The sequence below is a fragment of the Amphiprion ocellaris genome, chromosome 16 (assembly GCF_022539595.1).
Source record: "Amphiprion ocellaris isolate individual 3 ecotype Okinawa chromosome 16, ASM2253959v1, whole genome shotgun sequence".
NCBI lineage: Eukaryota > Metazoa > Chordata > Actinopteri > Pomacentridae > Amphiprion > Amphiprion ocellaris.
This window is the reverse complement of record NC_072781.1, coordinates 23,883,369-23,900,309: the sequence shown is the minus strand read 5'-3', so window position 1 is coordinate 23,900,309 and position 16,941 is coordinate 23,883,369. Positions and strand designations below refer to the sequence as shown.

General features: G+C 39.0%; 1 protein-coding gene across 1 annotated transcript in view; it reads left to right on the top strand.

Annotated features, from left to right (window-relative positions):
- LOC111578243 (gamma-aminobutyric acid receptor subunit pi) overlaps positions 1 to 15,433 on the top strand; it is a 68,931-nt gene extending 53,498 nt beyond the window's left edge. The window contains exons 4-10 of the mRNA XM_023284893.3: positions 1,092 to 1,159; positions 1,711 to 1,928; positions 4,756 to 4,838; positions 8,452 to 8,589; positions 8,733 to 8,885; positions 12,743 to 12,933; positions 13,143 to 15,433. Of these exons, the coding sequence (XP_023140661.1) occupies positions 1,092 to 1,159; positions 1,711 to 1,928; positions 4,756 to 4,838; positions 8,452 to 8,589; positions 8,733 to 8,885; positions 12,743 to 12,933; positions 13,143 to 13,505 (1,214 nt within the window). The 3' untranslated portion in view covers positions 13,506 to 15,433. The remainder of the gene's footprint in view (positions 1 to 1,091; positions 1,160 to 1,710; positions 1,929 to 4,755; positions 4,839 to 8,451; positions 8,590 to 8,732; positions 8,886 to 12,742; positions 12,934 to 13,142) is intronic.
- The last annotated feature ends 1,508 nt before the right edge of the window (positions 15,434 to 16,941 follow it).

Below are 16,941 nucleotides of genomic sequence, written 5' to 3'. Positions count from 1 at the left end.
ATCTGAGGTTGTCTTTTATGGGGAGACGGTAGTGACGAGATCACTCCCAACTGCTCGCGAACCAACTCTGATGATTGCAGATTGACCACAGCTGTCTGCACGCCACACACCATGCTCATGTCCATCTGAGGAGAGAGAGAGCAGGGGAGTGGGGAGGAAAGGGTCTACCCACTACCTGGCATCAGATGTGGAGTTCGTGACATACCACTTGGTGTGAGCACTGTCAATGACTACCCTCAGGTTAATGACAGTTTTCTGTGGTTTGACAAACTCAGAACATGTATTTTGCTGCTTTACACAGACGTTAACATTTTATTGCTAATTGCAGGGTTTCACTGCTTGTCAGAATCATTCTCAGGCCAGATAGCCTCAGATGCTGCTTGCACTATGCTTTCTGATTACGCAGTTTTGATCTTTGAAGCACATTGGCCGATTACTTAAAGGTTAGTCATCATTTCTAATACACAGGTAACAATAATTCTGAATTTTGGGTAATAAACTTAGTTCCATTCTTGCATTGATATTAGTGCAAAGAGACCACTCACTTTATTAATCCCTTTAAAATCAAACTCCAGTCGAAGTAAACACAAACACTTGCTTACAGTTTATTTGCTTACATGCAGGAAATACAAACTTACGGTAGGCACACACATTGGCACATACAGTATCTGCAATATGACATTAGGCTCATTACTCTCTCCCAAAAATAGAGATTGATAAGTAAGAGGAGAGGAGAATGGATGCATGAAACATAGCAGAGCAGCAAAGTTTCCCCTTCTTTGATGGTGAATCAGGGAGAATTAATTCCCTCAAGGAGGTTCACACTCGACAGACTGCAGCTGCCTGCAGAGATGTGGGGGTCCTTAGCATTTTTAAATATGCTGTCCTTCAATAACCTTTCATTATACAACAGTATGCCTTACTGTACAGCCTTACATCCCTGTGCGTTCTCCGTATAATCTGTTCTGTCATATAATCATTCACGGCCATTAGACAGAATCCAATAAACACTAAAGCATAAAATTGGAGGGATTATGCAGTATGAAAGCATAGGGTGGTAGGTTTAATAATGCTTGGTTCTTTATTTGTAGATGGTCCAGTGACGGTGGGTATGAGCTTGGACATTGCAAGCATTGACACCATCTCAGAGATCAACATGGTAAGACTGTCACACTTGAATATAACATTCCTTTGAATATAGTCCTTAATGTGCTCATAAGCTATTAATAAGGCTACATTGATTGGCATTGGTGGATAAGATAAGATGAGATGGCACTAAAGCCATATCAATCTATGCCTCATTTACATTGTGCTGAAACACCATCATTTGTCTGGAGCGCAGCTGGTGTTTGGTTAGGAACACATTCTAACAGATGTCAATAATTGCTACACAACACGATATTGATTGCATGGTTGCAGATTTTGTCACAGCAGGACCCTAAGAATGAATGTCCAGCACAAAAATATATTCAGTGTCCTAAAAAATAAAGCTGATTTGCTGACTTGCAGCAATGCTCTGGATCACTCTTGCTTCAGGCACTCTTGATGCCATCAATACCCAAACAATGCATAAAAGGTCCCAAGCTGACTAATGAAAAACAAGTGCACAAAGTTTGCTTTGCAAAAACCTGAATTTGTCAGGATATTATTGACACGCTTGTTAAAATAGTCTATTAGCTTTACTGTGACCTCTGGGCCTCCATCCTGCAGGACTACACCGCCACCATATTCCTCCGTCAGCGCTGGACGGATGAACGGTTGGTATTTGAAGGCAACAAGAGCCTGAGCCTGGACGGGAGGCTCGTGGAGCTCCTCTGGGTCCCTGACACATTCATTGTCGACTCCAAGAAGTCCTTCCTCCATGACATCACCGTGGAGAACAGGCTGATCCGCATCTTCCCCAACGGGACCGTCCTTTATGCTCTGAGGTGGGATAACAAATGGAGATTTTTGCCTGACTGGTTTGTTGTGTTGTTTTTAAATTTATAATCAAACACACAATAAAAAGTGGGTGAGGGAATGGAAAAGAAATTGGTGGAAGGAGGAAGCGTGGGTTGAATTTGAGAAAATGTAATTGCAAAGCAGCGAGTTGTGTCAGTTCTATTACGGGGATATTGGATTGTATGAGTGCAGAAGCATGTGGTTTGTCAATACAAAGAGCTGTGGGCTATCAAAGCAACAAAAGTCCCATTTGGATATGTGAAACAGATACTGTGTGCAAGGCTTAACATCTGACAAGCTCTTGGCAAGCATCTGAAACGTGCATTACCATGGCATTTTGATTAGATACTGGGCCAAGCAGACAGGTTTTAGATAGAAAGGTTATAGATGAATGTGTTCAGATCTTTTAAGCCTATGATGATAGGATTTACACATCCTACTGTTTTGTTGCCACTTACTTCAACCTCATGTTCATGCATGGATTTACTTAAAGCTGTCCAAGGTCCAGATTTGACTCCACTCATTGAGTGCTATTCCTGTGTACAGTATATTGGAAGCTACCAATGTGATACATTGGAACTGTCATGTGAACATGCTTACGTGTGAGTTTTGATTCTGTGAGTTTTTATTTTTAACAAATGCATGAAATTGTTCTGCAGTGAGGCTCTCGTTTGTTGATCTTTCGTTCTGAATGTGTGTGTCTGTGTGTGTGTGTGCGTGGGTGTGTGTGTGTGTGTGTGTGTGTGTGTGTGTGTGTGTGTGTGTGTGTGTGTATGTGAGTGTGTGTCCTTGTTTTCATGGACCTTTGCCTCAATACAGACAACTGCCCACTCTCTGCGATTTGCTGTGGAATTGTGGAGGAGGTTAGCGCTTAACAGTCAGGGAGCAGGACGACTGAGGGTAAAACAAACCAAAAAAAGATAGTCAGGAGAGCAATGGCCACCTCAGGGAATTGGGGCTGTGAAAAAAGGACAGAGTGAAGTGCGAAATGTGAGGTGTTGGAGGAAATTGACAGCTGTGGTAAATGTTTCAGTGCTGTGCCACGGGGAAAAACATTGCAGCCAAAGGTTAAGCAATTAAGGGTGGGATGATTTTACCAAAAAAAAAAAGTTGTCTGCTGCTTTTATGGTTTAGAAGTTTCAGTTTCATATTTGTTGTGTAAAATCATCAGGAAGCCAGAGGTCAGAAATCCAGGTATCCATGCAATAAAGACTAGACATGCCAATTAGGCAGACTTGTGGAAAATTGCTATGGAAGGTCAAGAAGCATGGTACCAGCATAGATTTTCTGTGGGTTCATCTCCTTTCTATCTTGTAAGTCAGAGTGCTACAGCTCATTATTGTATAGAAATTTCAGCAAGATCAATTGTATACATAAAATGTATCTCCTTCATTCATCCAACATTGCTATTAATATTTAAAGAATTTCAAATAAGTGAGCAAAAATGGTTCCATACTTTGACTTATCAGCCAAAATAAAAAAAAATGCTGTAAGGAGTATTTAAAATCTTGGCATATAGATGCTCAAAGAAAGTTTTAGCAAAGTTAGTGTAATTTATAAGTGCTGACTGCAGTGATTCTTAAGTGTGAAGATAAGGACTACATTCGTGTCCAAAAATTAGCTCTCTCAAGAACTGAATCAGCCAATAGAAAGGCCTTCAGAGGTGCTGTGTCTTGGCTGCATCCCATCATTTGTCAGGACTTCATCCACTCCACGTCATGATTGAAGATTAAAGACGTTGTTAGCTGGAAAACACATCAATGACTCAGTATAGTGACGCTTGCAAGAGGACAGCTGGCAGACAGTACCCTGTTTTCCTTACAGTTACACCACTAGTCAAAAGTTTGGACACACCTTCTCATTTGATGTTTTTTCTTTATTTTCATGACTATTTACGTTGTAGATTCTCACTGAAGGCATCAAAACTATGAATGAACACAAATGGAATTATGTAGTAATCAAAAGAAATGTGAAATAAGTCAAAATATGTTTTATATTTTAGGTTTATCAAAATAGCCACCCTTTGCTTTGATTACTGCTTTGCACACTCTTGGCATTCTCTGGATGAGCTTCATGATGTAGTCACCTGAAATGGTTTTCCAACAGTCTTGAAGGAGTTCCCAGATAAGCTGAGAACTTGTTGACCCTTTTGCCTTCACTCTGAATTAAAAGTTATCATGAAACAGTCACTGGCAGGTGCATCTGTTTTAAATAATCTATTTTAATGGTTTTATTCATAAATTTCTAACTTACAAGAATGTTTAATTTTACCGTAACATGTGAGCATGTGTCTGCCTTCAGACTTAATACATCCAAGTGTTTTCATGTAGCAACCTCAGTATGGGTAACATCAATCTATAATCTAAAAAGTTCATCATCATATGTAGGAGTGTAATCAGTGCCTTTATTGGGCACTCCTACTTCATTCTTAAGAATTCCTAAGACTCCTAAAACCTGCTAAATAAGAAAAGACCAAGTGGGAAGCTGAAATCAACTTTTAACTCACTATGTTCAAATGTGTGCATTGCACCCACTGGACTTTTAAGGACAATTTCTAAGAATGAGTGCAAAATTGCATCATTCTTCAAATATTGATGCGCTTAAGGTCAAAATGTACTGTGAGGAGCTTTATACAGTCTGGCGTGGGTATACAGTATGGCAAACGAGCTGCAGTCTTAAAACAAAATACATACACAAATGTCCAAATGGTCACTATATCAGACGTGTATAACCAAATAACAGCTGTGATTTTTTTTTTTTGATATTCTCCATTAGCTAGTTTCATACTCATAATAACAACATTTCTATTTTAAGGATTACCACCACTGTGGCTTGCAACATGGACCTGACCAAGTACCCCATGGACAAGCAGACCTGCACGCTACAACTGGAGAGCTGTAAGAACACTTCATACTTAATAAAAAAAATCTCATCTGTGTTCCTTGAAGCAGTGACAAGGAGTTGGTGGGTGGGCGTGATGTCAAGTGAATCTGATCAAACCTAAGGATCAAACAGATCACTTTCTCTCATCTTCTACGCTGCTTGTTTGTGTGTTCGAAAGGCTGCATGCTCATGTCACACAGCAGATGTAAACTGGGGCATTTGTGGTCATGATGGAATATGTTTCCCCATGTGTAGTATTTTCCTTACCCTAAATAAAAACAAACGTGGGGCTCAAAGGTAATTCATGGAAATTGTCTACACCTTTAAGGAGTAGTTCAACAGTTCATTATTCATTTTGCTGTGGCTGAGATGAGAATATTAATACAACTCCTACTGTTGCTTTATTCATGTACTCAGAGCCGTTTGTGTTTTGCACATTTTATTGTTTTGCAGTTCATTTTAAATGGACTTTGTTTTTGATGGATGGATTTTTACTATCCAGTTATGTTATGTGACGATTGGTGTTGGTTTGTTTGTCTGTCTGTCTGTCTGTTTGTCTGTTAATAACATTACTCAAAAATGGACTAATGGATTTGGATGACATTTTCAGGGAAGGTCAGAAATGACACAAGGACCAAGTGATTAGATGTTGGCAGTGAGGTGGCTTATAGTCTGGATCTACGGATTTGTTAAAGATTTTTGTATCCTTGTGAGATAGCAGCACGGAGTCACTGTAACTATGGCTACAAGTGAACACTACGTCAACAGCCTGCTGAGGATCACATGATTGCGATCCTATTACAAATCGACTGCTGCGGACCACAAATTTTTTAAAAGATTTCATTTGTCGGAAATCATACGATGACTGACCTTGGCGGCGTACTGCACTCTCTGAGAGTCACTGCAAAGGAGGAAAAATTTAATAAATGAAAGGTTTTAGTTTTTGATTTTACAGAAATATACACAAAAAAATAAATTATCTGTAAACACGTTTTCACTGTTTCAGATGTTTCAGATTATTAAGTGTAGATTAAGAAATAAATCACAGGGACCTATAATGCACAGATGTGGGAGTGTATCCTAAAAATGTCAAACTCCTGACTGTCCTCGACTGATTTGTATATGCTCCTTATAACAACCCTTCCTCCACAAGTCCACAGATACCAGTTTTAAGGGTCAGTCCAGTCCCTCATACGAAATCCATCTAATCCTACAAATCCTTTAAACTCACCCTTAATACCTTAAGAATACAAACTCTGCCAACACACTTCGCTTGTTCTAACCAATCGTGGATGTGTTCTTCATTTGTTAAACAAGTTTGAACTTTGTTGACATTTTCCAGAAATAAGGATCAATTTGCCTTATTATAAGACAGAGCGGGAGTTTGTTTCTTATCAGAGCAAATTCTTATTAATATTAAATTACATGACAAGATGGCTTTTTTGGTTTTGCAAGAAATGGTAGGAATAAGAAAGCTCCTAGCCCCTCCTCTCTGTTTCCTTGCTCATCTACCGTCGTTGCTTTCCAGCATGCTTTTGCTCCATGCTATTAAATGACAGTCAGCCATGCTAAGCTAAGTCTGATCCCTGCCAGAAGCCCACCAGGACCTCAGTGCCAAATAATACGTTTAGCTTGAGCTCCAGTGCCACTTAGCAGACAAAAAGACATCTGGAGGTTAAAGTTAGGTAACTGAGAGGATGATGGATCCTTCCTTCACTGCTTCAATAATTCCAGGCAAAATATCTGCATCCCTCTCTCTGTGTCTGTCTCTTTTCCATGCTGCCTTACAATCTCCCTCTCGTCCTGCTTCTCTATCTGTGCTGTTTTCGCTCTCCTTCCCGTTCTCCTCTCCTTCAATCTCCCTCTTGCTCTGTGTCTGTGTCTTTTTATGAAGATGTATATTCAAGGATTTATTTCTTTTAATGCTGTGCCAAAAGTGGATCCTCAGCGCGGGAGGCAGTTTTAAAGCGAGCATCGTTGTGGGAGGGTGTGGGGCGTTAGATTGCACAGCATGTCACAGCGCATCTGCATCTCGGATTTGTACAGTAACATCAGGGCTTTAGGTCAGGAAAATAATGAGTTACTACACAACAATAGAGATAATGGTCAATTTATAGGACCTTTCAGCATCAAAGTCATGACTGCCCTTAGTTAGGCAACTTTGCTGCTGGTATCATGGATCTGATCGGGAATACATGACTCCATATGGATTTAAATGGCAGAAGGAATAGCATATTAATGAACATTTCACGTACAGCAGACTACAGGGGTGTATTCCAGCTTCAGTCAATGGCACGTCTTCTTATTCTCTTGCTCCCTCTGCAGATAAATTAGAAAAATGCACCTAAGTAGTTTAACCTTGTTAATCACACCTTTTTGTCTCTAATCAGTTTGAACATGATGGCCATGTTAGTTCCTGTTTACTGACAGTATGTTATATTGTGACATTGTTCTATCCAAAGTGCTACCACACTCAACCACGGCATCTTTGATCCTATTCATCTTGCATGCCTTCTTATTCTAAGTTTTATTTGGGTTATCTAGTCTCTCTAGGGCCCGGTGCAATATGCATGATTAGTCTGTTATGGTACGAGGCAACAGTTAAGCCCTTCACCAGGCTTTTTTCTCCCATCTATTGCTATCCTCTTTGAAGAATGGAATGAACGCCAGAGATGCACTTCCATTAGCAATTCCTGTTGGATCTTTCTATGTCAAACTGTGTTAAAGTGAACGATGGAGGCATATTCCAAATACAACTGCATACATGAAACATTAGCATAATGTTTAAATTGTGTATTAGCATGGTTTGCCAAATTCATGTGATGTTTCAATGGCAGGCATATTTAAGTGTTGCACTGTGTAGACCTTTGCTTCTCAGGGGTAACATGAGATCTAAAACTAGTGTTTCAAGGGTGTTCTCACATTCCCTTTGATTCATGCCAAATGTCTCTCTTGTGCTGATATTTAGCATTAGAGGGAATTTACCACCCACTATGGAGTGCGATCTCAACCAACTCAGCTGTAACAGGATCAGACCATACCATAGCTTTAGCAATTAACATTCCCAGCTGTTCCCACCACTGCTACTTTGGAGTTTAGTAAAAGAAAAAACACTAATATTGTGTCTATATTATCACTGTCATCACTAAAATAACAATTATGACAGTAATGTGTAAATTGTATTGCACCCTGCATGTGGTTGTATGTTGCTGTGTGTTGGTCAGTTAAAGGTAACTAGTATTACTCTAACTGTCAAGCTGTGATGACACAAATCACTAAACTGTTGCTGAGGAAAAGCATGTAGCAGGTTGTGTGTTTTATGAGCTGTATAATGCTGACCCAGTAAAGCTTAATGGTCAGTGTGTTAGCAAGTAGTTGCCAGTATACACACCTAAAAGACATGCAACAATGTTAGTATTCATTTGGAGTGGTTTGTGATCACCTGCTGGCTCCTTGTAGCTGACCTAAACCAAAACAGGAAAGTCGACTTTGGATAAGTTGAAAGGACAAAAAAAAGTTTTTTACAGCTTAAGTAAACTCAAGAAAAAAATCTCTTGTAACCCACTGTTAGTATAGAATTATTGATTAGTGCAGCTTTCATCTTTTTATCTCTTCCTTCTTTTACAGGGGGCTACAACATCAATGATGTGATGTTCTACTGGACCAGAGGAAACGAGTCGGTCAGTGGTTTAGACTCTCTCCAGCTGGCTCAGTACACAGTAGAAGATCACTACACATCTGTGTCAGAGGCCATCTATGAAACTGGTACCAATGACGTTCAGCGCTTTATCTTACTGTCAGAGCCATGCTAATGTTTAAACAGCATTGACATGATGTTATTTATTGGCACTGTTTTCTTATTCACACCACAACTGCACTAATAGATGTTTTTGTCTACTTGCTTATAGGCCATTACCCCAAGCTGGTTTTCCACTTTGAGCTGAAGAGGAGCATTCTCTACTTCATCCTGGAGACTTATGTCCCATCCAGCCTGCTGGTTGTCCTCTCTTGGGTTTCCTTCTGGATTTCCCTGTCCTCTGTTCCAGCACGAATTTGCATAGGTAAAGTGAAAAGAAAAAAAAACTCTTTTTGTTTACTCAAATGTAAAAATGTTTGCACTTGGGGAAATGCCATACTTTGACACTGCACCAAACCCCATGTACTATAATATGAAAAAATAAGTACAACCATATTTGCACAAGCAAGCATTTATCCCACTGATTGTAGATTTAGATTAAATACAGCACAACACTGGAAATTTGCTTTCTCAATTATTAATTCAACCAAAGTATCAACAGATGTAATATTTTTTTCTGTGGAAATACTTAGTACAATCTTGGCATCAGATGTCAGTATTGCCCCTTTTAGCTGAAATAACTAGATAGAAGGCATTTTGCATCATTGTCCATCCGTCTCTGACACTGACTTATTGGAATTTATGTCCACTCTCCCAAAAATTTCTTCAGTTACAAGAAAAAATCAGCATGTGCTGCCCATTTCAAACCCCAACAATGTTTAAAAGATTCAGAGATTCAGATTTTTTGCTTGACTAGGCAGTTCCATAACCCTTCATTTCTTCTTTTTTTGCACAATTCCTTGGTGGATTCTTAGTGTGCTGATTTTCCTGTCGAAAGGTCCACTTTTGGTTCAGCATCAACTTTCAGACAGATGGCCTAACATTATCTTCAAGCGCTCTCTGATATGTTGCAGAATTCATAGTTGAATCAGTGGCTGCAAGCTGCCCAGTCCCTGCGGCAGTGAAGCAACTCCAAACATTTCCAACAGCATGTTTCACAGTTGGTGTGAGGTTCTTCTCCTGAAAAGTTGTCTTTATTGTGCACCAAGCATTTCCACTGTTACTGTGACTGGACAACTCTCTTTTTGACTCATCTTTCCAGAGCTCATTATTCCAACAATTAGTGTCTTTGCTGGCAAACTGTAGTGGAGCTCTACTTTTCTTTTAACACAACAAAGGATTTCGCCTGGCAACCCTCCCATGCAGGTCCAATTTGAGGTATCTCTTTCCAGTTGTAGATGCAGCACTTTGACACTAACAGTTGTGTTTCCTTCAAATGCTGTCTTGGATTTTTTTTGGGCCTCTTGAAGACTTTTGTAGTGCCAAATAGTCTACTCTGTGCTGAATGTGCTGGGTTGGCCAGTCCTGAACAATGGAAATTGGCAGACCATTTGTAAATGATTTTCTGCAGTGTAGCGGACCGGGGAGCAGAACATTCCAGAGCAACACAGTGAGAATCCAGAGACCCTTTCCCACAGTTGTAAATTTGGTGAGAAACCATTTCAGAAGACAGCTAACCAAAAACTGACATCCAAATGGAATATTTGCAGATCAGATATTTACTACCAAAGGACCACTGACAGCTCTCTTGGAGACAATAGGATGTCTCCTCCCTTCCCCAGAATCTGATAAGGGTCATAAAGTGTCAACTGTGAGGAAAACCACACCTCTGGAAAAGAGGATTTGTATTCTTCACAGCGACGTTTAATCACCTTATCTAATGGAGAACTTGCAATGTAGAAAGGAATTGAACAGTTTAAATCAGGACCTTAAGGAAATACAGCATCACTAAGTCTACAATTTGAAAATTTACTTTTTATGTGTACGCATTTTATTATTATCTCAGGAACCATAAGAGATAGAAATATTATTATGTCATTCTAATCACCTATTCTGTGTTATTTTAAATCTGTGATCATCATAAATATTGAACAATTAGATTTGTACATTTAAGAAATGAAGTGAAATGTAGTTTCTAAAGGCCTCTGACCTCTCCTTTACAGTGAAGCTCAACACCACCCCTTGGAAGGAACACATCCACGATTGTTTAGATGCTGATTTGAATTAGGCTCCAAAAACTCAGAGAAACAAAGGCTGTTTGAAACAGGCTCTTTCATGAAAACTTAGACTAAAACAAAGGCTTAAAACTGGATTGTTTTCTTACGGCTTCAAAAAACGTTTGACTTAACTTTAAACTAGGGCTTTGTTTTCCTATGTTTTACATAAAGTTGGTCTTCTTAGGTTAACTTTAATAATGCAATGGTGTGAATATTTTCTGCATGTTTTTACTTCGGCACACTTTGACAGTGCAAACCTGCCAAAGTGCCTCCTTGTCTCTGCGTTCCTGAACCAACTCATTCAGCAGATCATCACAACTACACATCCTGCTGCAGCCTCCCCCCTCCTCCTAAAGGCTATACAAGTATCATTTTCCTTCTGCTAAACAGGTGAATTTACAAATTACATCTGGTTTTCCAGTTCCAGAGTGATTCTAAATTCATCACCTTTCTACCAACTGCTTCCAGTGACGATCACAGTTAGTCTGTTTATCTGCATTTATTCATCCATTTATTCACTGTCTGTTGTTGTTACATCATTGTTGTTTATTTGTTTTGTTCGTAGTATTAGTTAATAAATGTTTGTGCATAATTATCGTTGGTTCTAGCGTGTATTTCTGTGTTTGGGGAACTGGAGGTCAATGAAATCAGAGTTTACGACTTTTGATTATGAGACTGATCAAGTCCTTTAGGTGGACTTTAGGTCTGGTACAGCTGCTGTCCACAGATGTCAGTCATCAATAAATGTTTACTATTAAGTTGAATTTTTGCTCCCAGTCAGTGAACATAGGCTTTTGTTTTGGTTTGATTTTAGATGCTAAAGGCTTGAAGAGAGCATCTCTGACACGTGTTATCTAGAGAGAACATTCAAACATCAATATTTTGTTGCTTTAGCTCCACCACACCTCTCCAAGGGGCTCAACGCTAAGTTCACAAAACAAAATATTCCACTTCATGGCATATGGGATGTAAAGGGAATTTTTGATGAGGTTAATGTAGAAGATGTTGGTTGACCTTGTTTGTTCCTTGTGTTGTTGCTACTCTTTTTTCCTTTTATCTAACTGTCCATGTATACTATGACTATGTTAAAATTGAAGGGAACATTATGTGCTGGTCATCTTCGTTGCACAGGAAAGTCACTAACAGAACTGCAGTATTAAAGGCTGAAATGGAATTATTTAGAGGATGTGCGACAATGAGTTTAAGGCTTGAATTTTTCTTCTTATGGGTCTCACTGTTTAAGTGCCTTGGCTTCTGTGTCTTTTTCTTTTTTTAATACATTGACACACATTGTATCTGTGTGATTTTCCAAAGAACAATATCAACAAAGCCACGTCAAAACAAACAGTAGGTGTGCTTTCATCCACAGATTTTGAACAAATTATCAGAAAATCTGTTAAATAAACAGTGGCTTGTTTCCATCCACTCCTGTTATGCAAATGTTAGAAGCTGGGTCAGTCATTGATATACACAGCTGATGGTGCTTCTTCTATAGGGGATTGTAGAAAACCAGGACACACAAGATCTCCGTTTAAAGAGCTCCAGTTATGCCTCAAGTGGTGGGAAACGCTGGAGAAAACATAATGGTGCTACTTTAAGTCTCTGCAGTGGAGTTGAAGCTTCAATGGATGTTTAAGTTTTGCTTTTATCGACACAGTTTCTCTATCACCTCTGGCAAAAAACAAAGCAAAAAGCAAGTTTCTTTTTTAAACTTTTGGTGGTTCAAACTGAAAGTGCACAGAAAAACAGTTGAATGGAAACTGACCTCATGACTTTATCCTATTGAACTGCATCTCCTATATAGTCAAATCTTCATTATATCTTACACCTCTACTGTCTCTGCATAACTATTAAACCATTCTCAGCACTGAGGCATAGTATGGTTGAAGCCCCTGAAAATTTTGTTTCAAACTTTGTGTCTTACTCTGTAACAAGGCTATTATTTGCTGAGACCGACAGAGATTTTAATCCTCAAAAGATAATCTAACACACTTTGTTCAAGTTTTTCATATTTGATCAATAGAATCCATACCTGACCAGTGCCTGTGTGTGTTTTCTGAACCAGGAGTGACCACAGTACTGACCATGACCACGCTGATGATGGGAGCCCGGACATCACTGCCCAATGCCAACTGCTTCATCAAGGCCATAGATGTCTATTTGGGAATCTGCTTTAGCTTCATCTTTGGAGCGCTCATTGAATACGCTGTGGCACATTTCTGCACCCTCACCCACAGTGATGCACACATGCTCATGGTGAGACCCTCCTGAATATTTTTCATTACTGTTGTGGTTGTGCTCACAGTCATCGTGTTCATCATGGTAGTTGCTGCCATCATCATCATCACCATCATCACGTCATCATGAGCCCTTTGGGGTAAGTTGAACAGCCTCTACGAGTTCTCACTTGTAGCTATGGTTTCCTCTCAACGCTCACTCTTCCTTTGGCTCTTGCTCTCTTGTAGTATGGCCACCACATGCACGACTTCGATGACGAAATGAACGGCATCCTCACCACCATCTCCAATCACAACAGAGCCAAGAGACGCAAGGAGCCCGCCGCCACTCCGTCCTCAGCTCCTGCCTCGACAGAACTTGCCGTCAGGCCCTCCAGCCCCTCGGGCAGCGAGCCGAAGCCCGAGGCGTCGCCTCCAGAGCCCACCAACTGGTGCCTCACTGTTCTGGCCACCCTCCGCAAAATTCTCCGTTCCATAAATTGCTGTCATGTCGAGAACCCCCACCACATAGACAACTACTCCAGAGTCACATTCCCTCTGTCTTTTGTCATGGTCAACCTGCTCTACTGGACATATTATTTGTACTTTTAGCATTTGCTCGAGTGCAACATGTGTCCCAGAAAGTGTGAAACAGAGAGAGTACGTAGACAAGACGTGTATTTTACTGTATGTATGTACAGTAAGTGTTATTTAGGTGTGTTCTGAGATGAGTGTGTACACTTTCTACATTTGGATTCATGAGTGAAGTAGCATACTCATGCAGGGTTTTTTTGGTGAATAAGGAATGCATATGATTGCAGCTCCATTTTAAATATTAATATGTACTCAAACTGAGCCACTGCTTTAATTTTCATAGAGTTGGTTTTGCTAAAAATAAGCCTACCTGTCCCTGACAAGGTGAGATTTAATAAATGCTGATATGCTTAAAGATGAAAATTGCTTTCTAAGATAAAAATGGCCAGACCATCTTCCTTGTTGGATATTCATTTTAAGATGGAGCTGTAATTTAAGGCTTTATGACAGAATTCGCCAGCACTGTTGAGTGAGAGCAAATTTCCCTTCCACTTGGATTCTCTGTTGTGATGGATTGATCACTGATATTTTACAACTTCATCTTCCATCTCTGCCTGCAGGTACAACATTTGGAGACAAACAGAAAAAAATAACAGATGGCAGAAGAAAGATGAAAAAGACAGAAAAGGGAGGTGGAGAACTAACTCTGTGGAGAGTGTGTTAAAAACTAAATAGTAGTCTCTCAAGGATGATCATTTGCTCACTGTTGAAATCTCTCCTTCTTCATTGTCCTTCCGTTACTTTTTTTCTTCCACGAAGCAGTGCTGTTTCTCTTTGCCTGTGTTTTACCATCTTTTCACTGACACTATAAATGTAGTGGCCTTTGATCCCTTCAGTTGTCTTCTGGAAATCTGGCCACCAAGAGCAACTTTATGGCACTTCTTATTACAAAAATCTGTTTCACAAGGGAGGCACCCTGAACCCCTGATATATGGAATTCCAAAAGGGTCCATATTTCAGAAATGAATAGCATATTATAAAATATTTTTTGTAACTGAATAGAGAGAATGACATACATGTACTAATACATTTCAGAAATGATAAAAATTCAATGCATTATTAAGAAATGTAATTCCTATCTTCTTATTTTTAGAACGTATTCTTTTCAAAATCAGATCCTTTGTTCTAAGATGTGTCACTTTAGTTGTGACCAGAGCATGCCCCTTACCGCTGAGCTGATTAAATGCCCATAGCCTCAGAAATAGAATTAATTTAAGAAGCTGCTGCTAGTAAACACAGTGCCATGACACAGATACTAATGTTAGCTAGCCAGCATTGTAACTACAATAGCTTTGACCAATATTTACTATCAAATTGAGTTCCAGGGTTAGCCATGTTCGCTAGTTGGCTAATTACTTACCTTGGCAGTGTTGTGATATCAAAAGAAAGACTTAAAATTCTGTCGCGAGCTAAAGACAGCCTTTGTTTCTGGTTGTTGTAGCCATCAAGAGCAAATAATTGGCGAGCCTGCATTGAGAGTTTGTGGGCATATGTGACTGGAAATTTGGTTTAGAATATAAAAAGTAGCTACTGGCTTTGTTCTAAGAAAAAATCCATCCATTGCAGCATTTGAAGTAAGAAGAGCAATATTAAAAAATACTAAACTTAATGTAAAGTGAAATTGTCATAGTGAAAAATACCATGAGAAACAAAAAGTGACTGTTTGAATAATAACATTTTAATGCAGTGAAATTGTATCTCATAATCATTAAGAGATAAAATAGTGTGTTGAATTTTGATAATGTACTGTTGCAGCTTATTGGATCATGTATAGAGCTCTGTTTATTCACATTAATATTTATTTCAATATATGTTATTTATTTATTTTTTTGCAACATTTGGGTCTCCGTAATAACTGAGCAGGCATAATGCAAAAATACACGTGGATATACAGAATACAGAAAAGCAACACCTGGATAGACAGGTACCATGTTATAGTGAGATATATATATATATATATATATATATATATATATATATATATATATATATATATATATATATATATATATATATATATATATATATATATGCAATATTTCTCTCTTTCTGGATTCCTGGTAGTGTTTCTCAGTGAGCTTTTGTAATACATAAAGCCACAGCTTGATGTGTTAGACGTTGTAGAGTGATTTGAATATGAATGAAACATTTCAAGAGAATGTCATCATCTACATATTATCCACATGGCAATCTGCCTGGACGTGCTATGCTTGAGGTGTAACTCCTCTCCTCAGTTTTTAAAGCTATGGTCACCTTCCACGTTACGAGTATTGAGCGTTTCAGTTCAGGTGATACAGTATGTTCGCTATCAGTGACGTGAACCAAAGAACCAAAGACTCCAATTTAATTTCACCGTTCTTCTTGGTTTCCCTTTAGTTCCTACAAGACTTTAAGTGCATTTTTAAATGTTAATATCATGTTTGTTATTCATCTGAGAATTCTCAAATAGCATGCAGTCAGTGAGCAGATAAACATACACACTTCATATTCCAGGCAGGATTCACTTGAACAACAGAGATGCATGACTATTTCTTGCTGTATTCAATATTGCTGTGACATACTCTCACTCATTTAAACAAAAGCAGTTTAATAGACCATTTAGCCGGAATGCAAGTCTCAAGGATCCATTTTGAAGAACTACCTGTCTATGTGTAAAGACAAGCTATACCGTCAATATATATTTATGCTTCATGGACTTATTTTAGCTCCATTGCTTTCCATGTTTGAATCTATTTTTGAATATACCATCAATTATTAAACTTTTTGATTGCTCTCTTTGCCTGATACTAATAAAAGTAGTTTTTTTTTTTTTTTTTAGTTTGTTCCTTCTGCATGCTTATCAAGTATAAATTTGTTTCTTCTGCTTTGTTTGATTTCACTTTGGTTTAACATGATGGGGGAGAATCACCATTCAATGCTAAACTGAGGCTATTGTGAGGATTAAATGTGTAGTTTGTTTGATTTGGGGTTTCATCTGGTTCCAAAAGTGCTCAGACTTCTGTTCTCATTTTCCGTTTTTTGAACTTTGAAAGAACGAGCGACCAGTGACGATGCTGTTTTGCCTCCAACTGAGCTGCATCTCTGCTGTGGAAGTCAGTGAGCACTGACGCGTTGAAAAGGTCAACGTGATAAATCACAGATTGTCAGGTTTTCTACAATATACCACCGCGGTTGAAGTTTTGATAGCATTCTTCTCAGCGACCAGTACAATAAATGAATGCCAATATGGAGCCAAAGAAGCACAAGAGCAACCAGTAAAGCTTCCTGTAAGTGTGGATGCATATAGAGCGCCAAGCACTAGAGTATCAGTACAGAATGGCTCCTCGATTGCAACTACATTATCAGCGTGAGTTTTTGCTCCAAATGGACAGCATTTTGGACGGTTATAAATACCCAAGGAAGGAGTGAACAAGACAATATGCGCAGAATTGCCAGGACATATCTGGAGTACCTT